Source organism: Silurus aristotelis, assembly GCF_946808225.1.
Source record: "Silurus aristotelis genome assembly, chromosome: 10".
Taxonomy (NCBI): domain Eukaryota; kingdom Metazoa; phylum Chordata; class Actinopteri; order Siluriformes; family Siluridae; genus Silurus; species Silurus aristotelis.
The window spans coordinates 5,317,805-5,333,071 of record NC_139583.1 but is presented as its reverse complement, the minus strand read 5'-3'; the positions used below and the strand labels follow the sequence as shown (position 1 = coordinate 5,333,071).

The 15,267-nt window shown below is 41.9% G+C and overlaps 2 protein-coding genes across 4 annotated transcripts in view; one reads left to right on the top strand and one right to left on the bottom strand.

Annotated features, from left to right (window-relative positions):
- Positions 1-15,267, top strand: part of LOC310732128 (carbohydrate sulfotransferase 8-like) — a 104,567-nt gene that overhangs the window by 31,348 nt on the left and 57,952 nt on the right. The window lies entirely within an intron of this gene.
- LOC310732181 (uncharacterized protein) lies at positions 12,290-14,428 on the bottom strand. The gene is made up of 5 exons (XM_083552530.1): positions 14,293-14,428; positions 13,795-13,881; positions 13,514-13,636; positions 13,350-13,427; positions 12,290-12,698 (listed from the first exon to the last, which is right to left on the bottom strand). The coding sequence occupies exons 1-5, from the start codon at positions 14,315-14,317 to the stop codon at positions 12,574-12,576; spliced, it is 438 nt and encodes a 145-aa protein (XP_083408656.1). The 5' UTR covers positions 14,318-14,428; the 3' UTR covers positions 12,290-12,573.

Below are 15,267 nucleotides of genomic sequence, written 5' to 3'. Positions count from 1 at the left end.
ACTGACCACTGCAGACCAGGAACAACCTACAAGGGCTGCAGTTTTGGAGATGCTCTGAACTGGTCATCTAGTTGTCACAATTTGGCCATCATGAAACTCGCTCACAGTCTTACGCTTGCCCATTTTTCCTGCTTTTAACACGTCAAATTTGAGACAGGTGCCATGAGGAAGAGATAATCAGTGTTATTCACTTTACTGCTCATAATGTTTTAATGTTGTAAAATGCCTGGTCAGCGTTTGCAGTCTAAGTTTGCAATCTAAAGCTGAAGAAATTGTCTTGGTTGCATGAAAGTGAACAATAATCCATTTGAACCCTTTTGTTTTTATTAAGTAAGACTGTGCACATACATTTTTATGCTATTTCACTTGAAAGAAAAGAGGATTAGCTTCGCTGACTCATCGGTACCGGTCTGTCATTATTCAGCAGGAACATACGTAATCGTCTTTAAAATCCTTGAAGTTGTTTCTAAAGTTGGATCCATGCAGTCATGTGACCAAAACTGGTTTTTTTTTTTTATCTGTGAGAAAAGCCATGCAGGTGATGTGTATTATAATGTATCATAATGTCTCATTAAGCTCTGAGCTTCTGCTCTTAGTCAGGCCTCATGGTTTATGAGTAACGGTGTAATGTCTTCTCTCTTTCTCTCACTTCTTGTGTGTGTGTGTAGTAGTTTGTGTGTCCAGCTTCACTAATGAGTCCCTGACACCCCTGAAAAGCCTGTGGTGAAACTGGAATAAATGAAAATCCTTTCTCCGTTTTAAAAACAGCCACTTTAATGACGTCTCTTTGTCTCCCCAGGCTTGTAAGGCGAAAAATCATTCGACATTAAAAGGAGACTATAATAAAAGCGATATCGGAGGTGACGGAACCTTCGGTGCTTAGCATTTTAATAAGTAGACAATCGTCAGGGAGAATATCGATGACCTCACAGGTGGCACGCAGACATTTTGAAAGATTAATTACCCAGAATGCATTAGGGTGGCTGGTTTGTTAGCAGGAAGGGTGTGGCAGAATGTCTGTCTGTGATTATATCAATATTGCTCCTCTTTTTTTTCCAGCCCTGCCATCATATGAGCAGAACCCCAGCAATTAAATAAGAACTAATGAGATTTCTGGGGGTTCTGTTAAACAACAAAGTGGAGCGTCATTAAAAGAGACAGCTCAGCAAGTCACTATTATCCTGCAGGGGACAGCCAGAGCAATGCATTATGGGTTCAATGAGAGGAGGGAGAGATTTGTTTTTAATTAGAAGTCACTTTTGGATAAAGAATAAAATTGCTCATTTACTCAGCCAAATAAACAGAGGTTAAAAAAAAACAAATACAAAATTCAGATGATTAAAAAGCCACTACTTTTGTTTATTTAATCTTTGCCCATAGCAGCCATTAGGAGGATTTACACGACAAGTGTTTGTTTCCTTCCTTCATTCGTTCCTTAATTACCTACTTTTATTTCTTCTTATATCTGATTTTTCAAAAGTGGGCAACTAATCAGACATTTTGTTTTTAAGGATTTAAAGAGAAGGTTGTCCAGCAACACAATTACATGTTTAAAATGAAATATTTGTGTACAAAATCCACATTCTGACATCCTACTTTTCTATGTGTCCTTGCTGCTCTTGCTTATCAAGAACTATGAGGATAGATTTCGACTGAAATTAAAGGGGAGTCTAATGCTATTCCATGTATTTTGAGGTATTTACACTTTTAAAGAGGATTTTCCTGTTAAACATAACCATAGATTTAAAAAGACTTTTTCAAATGGCCATATCATTTGGATGTATTTATTCTGTAAAAACAAATCCTTTCCATCATTTTTTTCCAGTATGGTTCTTCATGACATCATAAAGGGGGCCAGATTTCTTGTATGGGCATTTCTTCCAGAAAAGCGAGCAAGAGCACTCCCATCACCGTGCTTCATTTGATTATGGAAGTCATGGGCAGCAATGCACAAGACTTGCTCGAGGAGAATGTCTCCAAAGAAGTGTGTTTTTGGATGTGAGGGAAGGAGCAGCCGTGTTCAGTACTTACCATAGAGACACGTCCTGCTGTAGTCGTTGCTGCTGTTGTTCTTGATGTTCATTTTCAGACTCAGGATCTAATTCTGTATGACTGAATCTGATTGTTAGCCATAGTTCATTTAAGACAATAAAGTTTTTGTCCCTGTTTTATTTATAGCGATTTTACAGATCGCAGACGATCGGTACGCAAAAGCATGCGCTCACAACTATCTAGCTCCGCCCACAGACACGCCTCCAGGAGCTCGGCTGTTTTTGGAAAGAAGCGTAATCTTTTATTTTATGAAATCTGATCAAACTAAAGACTCTTTGGAGATATAAGGATGCGATACTACTCTATAGGTACTCAAGATTAACATGTGATTGGACAAAACTGTGTGCTACTGTGTGTCCCCTTTAAGAATTTTTCCCTTTTTGAGTCTGGTTCTTCTCAAGGTTTCTTCTTTATGGCATCTCAGGGAGTTTTTCCTCACCCATTAGGGACAAACGTATAGGGTATAAACTTATAGGCACTAAACTTCCATTCGCATCAAATATTTCCACTTCATACATTCTGTAAAGCTGCTTTAAGACCATGTCCATTGTTAAAATCACTATACAAATAAAAACTAAATCAAATTGCATTGCATTATTTGTTGATGCGTGTGTGTGTGTGTGTGCATGTGTGTGTGTGTGTGTGTGTGTGTGTGTGTGTGTGTGTGTGTGTGTGTGTCTAATAATAAGGTGAGGTTACATTTGATCTCTCTGTCTTTCACACTCTGTCTCTTTCTGTCTCTCTTTCTTACATACTCACCCACTTACTTTCTCTTTCTCTCTCTCTCTCTCTCTCTCTCTCTCTCTTTTTCTTTCTCTCTCTCTCTCTCTCTCTCTCTCTCTCTCTCTCTCTCTCTCTCTCTCTCTCTCTATCTCTCTCTCTCTCTCTCACACCCACTCTCTGTCTTTCTTTCTCTACATCTTTATCTGTCAGGCTGTCGCTCTTCTCTGCTTTCTGCTGTTTGCGTAGCGACAGGTGCCTGCTGAAAGTTTGGCAACTTTCTAGTAATGAGCTGCTGATAAAATTAATTAAATATTAATTATTTTGCAATCACGCAGACAAACGAATCATATGCGCACGCACGCACACACAAACTCACTTCATCAGCTGCTCAGATGGAAAAGACAAATATGACTCATAGAACTGTCTCTCTGTGGTCAGTTGGTGCAGTTTATACTGACTAAGAAGCAGATTACGCTCGTCTAATGCACCAGGCTTTGCAGCATATCAGCCTAAGAAGTCCTTTTTTATAGTATTTTTATATTCTCTGTTTTAGCAAGTTCATCACCCGCAACTTTCCCAGGCTGCTGCTTTAATGAGGCTGTCAATGATCTTTGGTGGCAGAAGTAAGCGGTCTATAATCTGCAGGTCTGTTCATTCAGCCTACACACTGCAGCTCAATTCATTCTGCAGTTTTCCTTTTGTTTAAACCTGGTTCTGATTTTCTTCCAACTCCAGGCTGTGGAAGATCCGACATCCACACTGTGACACACATTGAACTGGGTATTGAGCTGAACTATTGAATTAGTGTTCCAGCATAGTCCTGGCAATGAATGAATTAATTATTTCATTACTTAATGAAAGTGTGGCTGTTCAGAAGACAGCTGCCTATTGAGGTCTCATGTTTTGGCCTAAAATTGATCATGGGTATAATTGTTTAGAAATAGGAAATCCCATTATTCCATTCACTGTAACCGAGTCCTTCGAGAACACAGTTTGTTGTTTTCGTGTCTAGTGAAAGTTTCAAATTCAATTTACTGTCATAAGTAAACAATCAAACTTGATTATAATGCAAAATCTATCACTGATGAGCAAACAGGGGCAGCCGGAGTGAGGATGAAACCTCCAGAGAAACCCAGCTTGAAATCTATTTAATTAAAATTGTAATTTAATTTTATTTCTAAAGTGCTTTTTACAATGGACATTGTCTCAACGCAGCTTTAAACAATGTAAGAACAACGTTCACTTATATTTAAATGTCTGTGTGTTTATGTCTGATGATGAAGCCTGGGGCAACTGTGGGAAGAAAAATGGTATGAGGAAGAAACCTTGAGAGGAATCAGACTTAAAAAAGGAACCCATCGTCATCTGGGTGACACTAAATGTGTGATTATAAACCAATAAAACATTATAAACACCGAGAGTGAGAAATATGAGCACCGATTATGAGTGTGATTATGAGTAATGTCTTTCCCACAGTCTTATGACTGACTGTTGTAGTTGTGGAACCAGGAGCTCCTGAGCAACTCCTAAACCAGCTCAACATCTGAGATCATTATAGATTCAACACCAACTCCTTCATGGCAGAGCCTGTAAATGGTAAATAATGGAGACACAGAATATGTAGAATGTTTTTTTGAGTATTGATTAGGAGGTTGTTTATCCTTAAAGTCCAATGTCTGAAATCTTTATTAAGTGAGTTCCAACTGGAGCTGGAACAATTTTAGATGGCTCTAGAGACTCGCAGGATGGGTATCTTCTCATTGAAGGTCCGAGATCTTCAGGAGGTTGCACACAATTAGAGCTTAACCTCTAGATGCCTTGGAATGGATAGAAAAGGAGATGCAGTGGAGAGAAATTAGATGCTGTTCACTCACAAGATGATTATGTGCATTTAATCAGAGGTACTGGAGCACAATGTTATCAAAAGGTTCTGGGATGAGCACAGGAGAGTGTTTCAAGATGAATGCAGTTCTGAGGCATGAATCTAAATAATCCAGGTGCATCCTGGAGCTAAAATGAGATTAATGACTGCTTTTGGTAAATTATAAAACAAAGAAAAACATATCAATGAAGAATAGTTTTTGTTCTATCCCTTGTTTTGTTTTGTTTTTTTATTAAAGTGAAAGCTTTTAGTTATTTCTTATGCAATGAAATAAACCCTGTACCACTGAGCCTCTGCCTCATTTAGATCAACACAGATCCAGAATCTGGCAATGAAGACAGACGGACCTGTGTGTAATACAAAAAAGCGAGAGAAAACTGTGAGTAATAGAATGAGAAAAAGAAAAAAAGTAGAGAGATACCTGTCTCCCTATCTGGTCTCTCTCCATCTCAATTTATCCTCTAATTGGCTGTCACAATCGAAACTCCCTTTTGCATTTCTCCATAAGCAGCGACACATAAATTCAGTCACCCGCTGCAACTCTGTCTGACTTTCTTTTGTTTCTCTGTGTGTGTACCGTTAACTACAGGATGCCCTCTTTAACATTTACATAGTTATTCGTTTTAAACGTTGTTTAATTGCACCAAATATGGTCATGCTAAACGTGTACACGTACGTAACTACTAAACTGAGGTGATTCGCCTCTCGATGAATAGCCAACGATACGATGCATTAAATATACTTATGAAGCAGCTACTGATGCGATACTATTCACCCGCTGTTACGATGCAGTGTGATCCGATTTTTCGCTTGGACACATTTTAAAATCGATGCATCGCTTTGTTAACCTTTATGCAGAAACATCGATGCGAATTGATGAATCTTACCATCACTATAAGGTAGCAAAACAGAGAAAGCGCCACCTATTGATAAAAGACAGAATCTAGAAACAATGAGTAGTTTACACCAGGAAGATGGAGGGGATTGAGTGAAAATATAAGGAAAAAGTAGCTTAGATACAATGGACGGAGCAAAACCATGAAGTGACTTAAATGTAAGCGGGAGAATTTTGTATGCAATACGGGATGCAACTAGAGGTTAAAAAGTAAAGGAGTAACATTAGGTAGACAGCATATGACGGTAGTCCAGAAGAAAGGGCATTACTGTAGTCAAAGCGAGACATAATAAATTCATGCACTTAATATTCAGCCTCGTTAGCATCTTGTAAAGGGTATTACGTTAAAAATGATTGACTGAATATAGAATTGAATGGAATTATTTTTGTACCCAGCAGATGCAGTAATTGAATTTGGGAATCGATTCAAACATCAAGGGTGAAGGTCACATCAAGGTCAAATGTCTAAAATAGTTTATAAAATAGTTATGAAGTATATTTTTAGGGTTTTTTCATGCGTGCAAAACATTAACAAGAACTTCTACAGTAGATTTGATTGGAGACACTCATGTCTGCTCACGATTTTGGCTGGGTATATAGTAGTCCTGCACCACTGGCAGTCTTAATACAACCACAGTATGCCAGTGGCTGTTAATAAATTCTACATTGTTCATCTAAAATTTGAGTTCTATATAAAATATATAAAATACGTCCATATTAATTTCTTAGTATAATATTATGATGTACTTAAAATACATTCAAAGAATAAAATAAATAGACCAGAGTGCTTGGTCAGCTTATTCTTTAAAGCACAATGAAATCTTTCTACAGGAGAGACCCCTGAAATAACACAAACTCTATCCTGGTCAGAGCATGGAGCATTCAGTGTCATGAAAAGCTGTGTCAGGAGATAGAGTTCACATACCAGCATTGTTTGGTGGTGGACAAAATGTCTAAGGTTGAAACATTTTTTTTTTTTTGGCATTCCCTCTCTTTCTAGCTCTAGTACATCCTGTTATGTTGAATTTCCTGAAGTAGACCGTGTGTGCTTATGTGCTTATATTAGTGCACATAATATATATTAGATAATTTACATGAAATATTTAACATAAAGACGGCCAGGCCGCTAGCATTAACTAAATAACAGAGACCTCATCACATCTCGCACTGCACCACGCTGTCTGAGATCCTCCAGCACTGCTCGACTGGTACCACCTTCTCTCAGAATAAGAGGTAAGTATACTTCAAGGCTCTTCTCTGTTCTGGCACTGATGTGGTGGAATGAACTTCCCCTAGATGTCCGTACAGCGGAGTCCCTGACTATCTTCAAGTGACGATTGAAGACCTTCCTCTTCCTGAAACACTTAAATTAGCACTTTCCATCCATCCATCCATCCATCCATCCATCTTCTCCCGCTTATCCGATGCCGGGTCGCGGGGGCAGCAGTCTAAGCAAAGATGCCCAGACTTCCCTCTCCCTAGACACTTCTTCCAGCTCTTCCGGGGGGACACCAAGGCGTTCCCAGGCCAGCCGGGAGACATAGTCTCTCCAGCGTGTCCTAGGTCTTCCCCGGGGTCTCCTCCCAGTGGGACGCGCCCGGAACACCTTCCCAGGAAGGCGTCCAGGAGGCATCCGGAACAGATGCCCGAGCCACCTCAGCTGACCCCTCTCGATGTGGAGGAGCAGCGGATCTACTCCGAGCTCCTCCCGAGTGACTAAGCTTCTCACCCTATCTCTAAGGGATCGCCCAGCCACCCTGCGGAGGAAGCACATTTCGGCCGCCTGTATCCGGGATCTTGTCCTTTCGGTCATGACCCAGAGCTCATGACCATAGGTGAGAGTAGGAACGTAGATTGACTGGTAAATCGAAAGTTTCGCCTTGCGGCTCAGCTCCTTCTTCACCACGACAGACCGGTACATCGACCGCATTACTGCAGAAGCTGCACCGATCCGTCTGTCAATCTCCCGTTCCACCCTTCCCTCACTCGTGAACAAAACCCCAAGATACTTAAACTCCTCCACTTGCGGCAGGAACTCCCCACCAACCTGAAGTGGGCAAGCCACCCTTTTCCGACTGAGGACCATGGCCTCGGATTTGGAGGTGCTGATTCTCATCCCAGCCGCTTCACACTCGGCTGCAAACCGTCCCAGTGCATGCTGAAGGTCCTGGTCTGATGAAGCCAACACGACAACATCATCTGCAAAGAGCAAAGACGAAATCGTGTCGTCACCAAACCGGACACCCTCCGACCCCTGGCTGCGCCTAGAAATTCTGTCCATAAAAATTATGAACAGAACCGGTGACAAAGGGCAGCCCTGCCGGAGTCCAACATGCACCGGGAACAAGTCTGACTTACTGCCGGCAATGCGAACCAAGCTCCTGCTTCGGTCATACAGGGACCGGACAGCCCTTAGTAAAGGGCCCCCGACCCCATACTCCCGGAGCACCCTCCACAGGCCGCCGCGAGGGACACAGTCGAATGCCTTTTCCAAATCCACAAAGCACATGTGGACTGGTTGGGCAAACTCCCATGAACCCTCCAGCACCCTGTAGAGGGTATAGAGCTGGTCCAGTGTTCCACGGCCTGGATGAAAACCACATTGTTCCTCCTGAATCCGAGGTTCTACTATCGGCCGTATTCTCCTCTCCAGTACCCTGGCATAGACTTTCCCAGGTAGGCTGAGAAGTGTGATCCCCCTATAGTTGGAACACACCCTCCGGTCCCCCTTCTTAAAAAGAGGGACCACCACCCCGGTCTGCCATTCCAGAGGCACTGTCCCCGACCGCCACGCGATGCTGCAGAGGCGTGTCAGCCAAGACAGCCCCACAACATCCAGAGACTTGAGGTACTCAGGGCGGATCTCATCCACCCCCGGTGCCCTGCCACCGAGGAGTTTCTTTACTACCTCGGTGACTTCAGCTTGGGTGATGGACGAGTCCGCCTCTGAGCCCTCAGCCTCTGCTTCTTCAATGGAAGATGTGACGGCGGGATTGAGGAGATCCTCGAAGTATTCCTTCCACCGTCCAACGACATCCCCAGTTGAGGTCAACAGCTCCCCACCTCTACTGTAAACAGCATTGGTGGGGCACTGCTTTCCCCTCCTGAGGCGCCGGACGGTTTGCCAGAATCTCTTCGAGGCCAGCCGATAGTCCTTCTCCATGGCCTCACCGAGCTCCTCCCAGGCCCGAGTTTTTGCCTCGATAACCACCCGGGCTGCAGTTCGCTTGGCCTGCCGGTACCCGTCAGCTGCCTCAGGAGTCCCACAAGCCAACCAGGCCAGGTAGGACTCCTTCTTCAGCTTGACGGCATCCCTTACTTCCGGTTTCCACCACCGGGTTCGGGGATTGCCGCCTCGACAGGCACCGGAGACCTTACTGCCACAGCTCCGAGCGGCCGCTTCGACAATGGAGGTGGAGAACATGGTCCACTCGGACTCAATATCTCCGGCCTCCCTCGGGATCTGGTCAAAGCTCCGCCGGAGGTGGGAGTTGAAGATCTCTCTGACAGGAGGCTCGGCCAAACGTTCCCAGCAGACCCTCACAGTACGCTTGGGTCTGCCGAGTCTGTCCAGCTTCCTCCCCCGCCATCGGATCCAACTCACCACCAGGTGGTGATCAGTTGACAGCTCCGCCCCTCTCTTTACCCGAGTGTCCAAGACATACGGCCGCAGGTCAGATGAAACGACCACAAAGTCGATCATCGACCTGCGGCCTAGGGTGTCCTGGTGCCACGTGTACTGATGGACACCCTTATGCTTGAACATGGTGTTCGTTATGGACAAACTGTAACTAGCACAGAAGTCCAATAACTGAACACCGCTCGGGTTCAGATCAGGGGGGCCGTTCCTCCCAATCACGCCCCTCCAGGTGTCACTGTCGCTGCCCACGTGTGCATTGAAGTCTCCTAGTAGAACGACGGAGTCCCCAGTCGGAGCACTGTCCAGCACCCCTCCCAGAGACCCCAAGAAGGCCGGGTACTCTATACTGCCGTTTGGCCCGTAGGCACACACGACAGTGAGAGACCTATCCCCGACCCGTAGGCGCAGGGAAACGACCCTCTCGTTCACCGGGGTAAACTCCAACACATGGCGGCTGAGCTGGGGGGCTATAAGCAAACCCACACCAGCCCGACGCCTTTCACCATGGGCAGCTCCAGAGTTGTAAAGAGTCCATCCTCTCTCGAGGAGTGTGGTTCCAGAGCCCAGGCCGTGCGTAGAGGTGATCCCGACTATCTCTAGTCGGAACCTCTCAACCTCACGCACAATCTCAGGCTCCTTCCCCGCCAGCGAGGTGACATTCCACGTCCCTAGAGCTAGCTTCCGTGTCCAGGGATCGGGTTGTCGAGGCCTCCACCTTCGACTGCTGCCCGATCCTCTTAGCACCGGCCCCTTACGGTCCCTCCTGCAGGTGGTGAGCCCACTGGAAGGCGGCCCCACGTCGCTCCTTCGGGCTGAGCCCGGCCGGACCCTGTGGGGGAAGGCCCGGCCACCAGGCGCTCGCATACGAGCCCCAACCCCGGGCCTGGCTCCAGGGTGGGGCCCCGGCTGCGCCATACCGGGCGACGTCACGGTCCCTGATGTAGTATCTCTCATAAGGGGTTTTGAACCGCTCTTAGTCTGACCCGTCGCCCAGGACCTGTTTGCCTTGGGAGACCCTACCAGGGGCATATAGCCCCGGACAACATAGCTCCTAGGGTCATTCGAGTACTCAAACCCCTCCACCACGTTAAGGTGGCAGTTCAAGGAGAGGTAGCACTTTCCAAGTTTGTAGAATTCAAGAGTTATATGAATATTAAGTTTGTAATCTTGTGTACCAGTGTAGATTTATTCATTGCTATAGACTCAAAGCACTTTTGTTCGTCGCTTTGGATAAGGGCGTCCGCTAAATGCCTAAAATGTAAATGTAAATAGCTGTTTGACTGAATGCTAGCAAGTGTCTAGACGGCTAACGTAGCTAATTCTAGCTTGCTGCCTGCCAAACCAACACAAAGGAAAAATAACTGGAAATGTGCTGCACGTCACAAGGAATTACATTGAATTATATGTCATTGTATGATGGATTACAAATGACTCATTGCAAGATCCGCTTCAGGAAGTGATACTGTTACCCGAGGAAGTGAAGTAACAATAGAATGTAGAGGGTTTAGCTTCTGTCAGGTGGCATGAACATGGCGAGCGGAATAAAAAAGCTTAACCTTTAGATTAAATCCTCATCGTTATCCTTATGTTTTATTAGCTGCCAAATAATGGTGTTTATTGTCATCTTTACCTTACTTATACTGTTCGCAAACACCTGAATATAAAAGTTATATGCATATGTTTGTTGCTAAACATCCAATTCCAGAGCTCATCCCAGGTCACTTTGTGTACAAAGTTGTTGTCATGCTGGATTAGATTTGTCCTTAGTTCCAGTGAAGTAAACTTGGTAAAGCTATAATACTATTGTCTTCTTTCAACATTGTGGTTTATGTTGGGGAAAAAACACATATTGGTGTAATGGTCAGGTCTCTATATGTGTTTGTTATGTTTTAATGTGATGTTACACAATGATTTAATAATTCATGTCAATTAAAGTGCTAGTGCTGATAGTGAGGATAAGAAAACTGTTGGTCTTGTGTCACACAACATGAAGTGACTGTGGATTTAGTTTCTATGCTACAAACTCTAATAGTTATCTTAAATCCCAACATGGATGAAAAAAAAATGAAAAAGTTTGAACCAATTTCTTGTTTGTTACCATGAGTGAGTTTAGGCAACAGCTTTTAGTCAATGCCAAAGCAAACAGCTTTAAGCATCTGGACTGTAACACACATAACACACATCGACTCCTGGCACTTCTTTTTGTCTGTTTCTATCTTAGAATTAACCATTCACTATTCAAGCTCAAATACTATTCAGTGTATAATATATATATATATATTATATGACAATGCTGTCTTTGAAATTGTTGCTCAATAACAGGGTCTTGAACAAGTTTGGACAAAAGTTTGTGGACATCTGGTCATAAGATTGGTAAGAGCTTTTTGAACATTCCATTCCACATTTTGTCCCAATTTGCTGTTCTAATAGCCTCCACTTTTCTGGAAAGATGGTTCACTAGATTATGGAGTGTGTTTCGGGAGATTTGTGTGAGACACATTCAGCCATGATGTGAGTGAGGTGAGGAGGCCTGGGGTGCAGTCAGCATTTTACATTCATCCCAAAAGTGTTCCCAGAGGTCAGAGCTCTAAAGCATATGTTAGAACAAGTTTGGGTCTCCTAATTCAAGTGAAGGGAACATTTGATACTAGTGAATCCGAAGACATAACGTTTTTTTACACTTTTGTCGTATCGCTAAGTCGAATCATCCTTACTTGATGCTTGGTCAGCTTATCCTTCGAAGCACAATAAGGTTTCTTGTACAGGAGAGACCAATGATCTAAGCAAAACTCTATGCTGGTCTAAACATGAAGCACTCTGGATGGAAAGCCATGGCAGGGGATCCTTTACAAAGACATCCTATACAATTGTGTACCTTAAAATTTGTGGTAACAGTTTGGGAAAAAACTATATACCTTTGTCCATATAGAGGAGATTCGGGTTATGTACAGTAAGTGATTGTTATTCAATTGTTCATCTTGAACTTCAACATTTTAAGCATTGTTTCGGATTCGGAAACTATCCCAGGAACACTGGTTACCTCAGAGAAAACCCACACAACACACACACACAGACAATAATATGAGGTTTTATTTTTTATTAAATCGGACATTCATATTGAATTTGTGCAGCTCCATAAAGAGACATTACACTTTAGCTTTTTTGCATTTGGTATGGTGTAAAATGTCATGGCGTCTTGTATGATGTAAAAACATGGAAATGTTTGAAAAAAAAAAAAAGTTATTTAAGGCTGCTTTTTTGGGAACTTTTTGGCATGTGGCAGACGGCATTAAACAGCATGAGACAGACAGCAGACCCTAGGCCATAGCCAGTGAGTGTGACTTTTTAAAGCTGTAAAATCTTTAGCTCAAGTGTTTTTTTTTAGCTCCCAGGTGTTGAAGTGTAGCTCCTAGTGGTGGAAGTGACTTTTGTCTTGATGGATCCTTTCTTTAGAGCAGACCTTTTGTCTCGTCTTTTGGAAAGATTTGACAGCTTCCTTAACATCGCTACAACAAACACACAACAGAACACTATTACAACAGTACAATGATAATAATAATACAGCTGAATAAAGAAAAAGCATGAATTGGTTTTCAGCTAGCTTACCATTGATGTGCAAAATGTATTATAATTTAATTATTTCATAGTTTTGCTTTTATTTTAAAATAGTCTATTATTAATCTATAGCTTGATAGAGATAATTTACATTAAATAGTTAAAATAAAACAAATCTGCCAAGGTGCTAACATTAGCTACATAGCTGTCTGTCTGAATGTTAGCAAGTGGCTAGCTGGCTAATGTAGCTAATTCAAGCATGGAGATACAAAAGAAAGATAACTAGGAATGTGCTACATGCCACAAGGGATTACATTGAATTATATGTCATTGTATAATGAATTACAAGTAAGACATTGCAAAGTCTGCTCAAGGAAGTGATACAGTTACCCCAGGAAGTGATGCAATAACCCAGGAAGTGAAATGACAACAAATCATAGAGGGTTAAAAGCTCTATTATCTCAGGTGACATAAACATGGCAACTGGAATTTAAAAAATCCAGTTTTAATGTCATTAATGTCAATGTTAATTTGCTAAGTGCTCGCTTATTACGCTCAAACCTTAGCTTAAAATCTTATCCAGCACAAAGACACTTCATTACCTTCTAACTCTGGATGACTTTTCCTTAAATCCCCATCATGCACTGCAGAATACTGAACCTCCTCGCTCCCCTCAGATCCTGGGTATAATCAAAAACTGTTCAATATTTTTATCCAACAAACCTTAATTAAAAATCACTTCTAATGAGAGGTCAGACACCCTCACGTGACACGATCAGCATGATGTAGCTCTGTCGGCTTTTCAGTAACGTGCTGATGAATTCTCTGCTCTGCTCCAGCTCCATCAAGTGCACAATCTCTCCGGTTCGGTCCAACAAGTCCACTTGTGCTTAAGAAAAAAATTGTAGTGTAAAGCACAAGCTCCCAGACACTTTCCTTCAAATCTGTATAGCAAAGTCACGTTATATTGTAATTTTACTTCCACTAATGACAGTCATCAGTGAACTGAGAGTAGACTTTATATAGGAAGAGATTTGAAATGAAAACCTTGTGGGTCCAGCTTGCACTTCTTTTTCAAACAGTGGATGAAATTTACAATCTGGCAGTTGATGTTGAGCAGTGCATACCTTTGTTCTGAAGGAAGGAAGGAAGGAAGGAAGGAAGGAAGGAAGGACGATGTATTGATATTTATTTTCATTATATATTTTATTAGTACAATAATCTGCAAATTGTAAATAATATTTTTTTTTATCATATTATATCTAAACCTGCCAGATGGAATAAATAAATAAATAAATAAATGAATAAATAAATAAATAGATGCAGCCCTTAGTTTCGTTTCATTTGATTTTTTTATTGTAAATAATTTATAATTTATTTTATTTATTATACTTAGTTTATAAATTGGTTTGAATTTGGTACATGTTTTAATTAGTTAAATAAAAAAATTAGATTGGATTTGAAATATTTCTCTGGCTTTATTATGATGCTGTTCACAACATTACCACAAGAATTATACAATTGTTGAAAAGTTTTTAAACTCACCTCCAAGTACCACAGTCACAAACATGTCTAATGAAGATTGAAGATAGAAACCTCACTATATCAAGAAAATCTCTGGACTTCTCTCTTCTGTTTGGATGTCCAGTATTAAGATAAACTCACATGGCACTACAGAGAGCGTAATGTTGTTGACTGGAGACTTACATAGTGACAAAGACCTATGAATGTGTGTATTCTCTCTCTCTCTCTCTCTCTCTCTCTCTCTCTCTCTCTCTCTTTTTTTCTTTCTTTCTTTCTTTCTTTCTTTGTGTATGTGTCTTTAAACTGTCTTTTAATTGTCTCCATGGAGTCAGTACACAGAAAGACAATGTTGAGATTTGAACTGCTTTGAAATCCAGACTGCAGGTGAAATCCTTCATAATAAAAATCATCTCTTTTTACAGTATCTTGTTTCAAACATTGTGTAATAATGTGAATTACACAAATTAGACTTTCTCTGGATTAGGGGCGGGCGCCTCTACTCGCGAATCCACTCTTGTCCACAGGCTCGCACTGATGCTGCTTTTAGAGCATGCTCTTATGCCGAATGCACAGAAAAGTTAAGTACTGATCATGAGGAAACAACTTTTGTTATGTCGAGATCAAGAGAAAAACTTGAGAGGAACCAAACTTAAAAGGGAACCCACATCTGAGGGACATTATGTCCATTTGTACTTTTTCCAGTTTACTGGTCACTGATTGAGACTTGAATGCAAAGCTGTTCATTGCAATTGTAGTCCTAAACCATTGTAGAACACTGTTTATGTTAATTGCAATCTACATCCATCATGGTTCATGACTTTTTAACTTCATGGATCTTTAGGTTCTTTATGTGGCACCATCCTAAGCTAAAATTACTTAACACTTTATCTTAATACAGCATAGAACATCTGCACAAGTCTGTATTTGATTCTGTATTTATAATCTGTTCATTTGATCAGATTTTTACAGAAATCCTAAGAGGTCATGAAGTGTAAT

What these genes read in the sequence shown, in the direction of transcription:
- LOC310732181 (XM_083552530.1), bottom strand. Translation starts at nt 14,317, where the DNA reads ATGTTTGTGACTGTGGTACTTGGAG. An exon ending in TGTGACTGTGGTACTTGGAG is followed by an intron (nt 13,882 to 14,292) that starts GTGAGTTTAAAA and finishes TCCTTCCTTCAG; the next exon opens with AACAAAGGTATGCACTGCTC. An exon ending in CATCATGCTGATCGTGTCAC is followed by an intron (nt 13,428 to 13,513) that starts GTGAGGGTGTCT and finishes GATTATACCCAG; the next exon opens with GATCTGAGGGGAGCGAGGAG.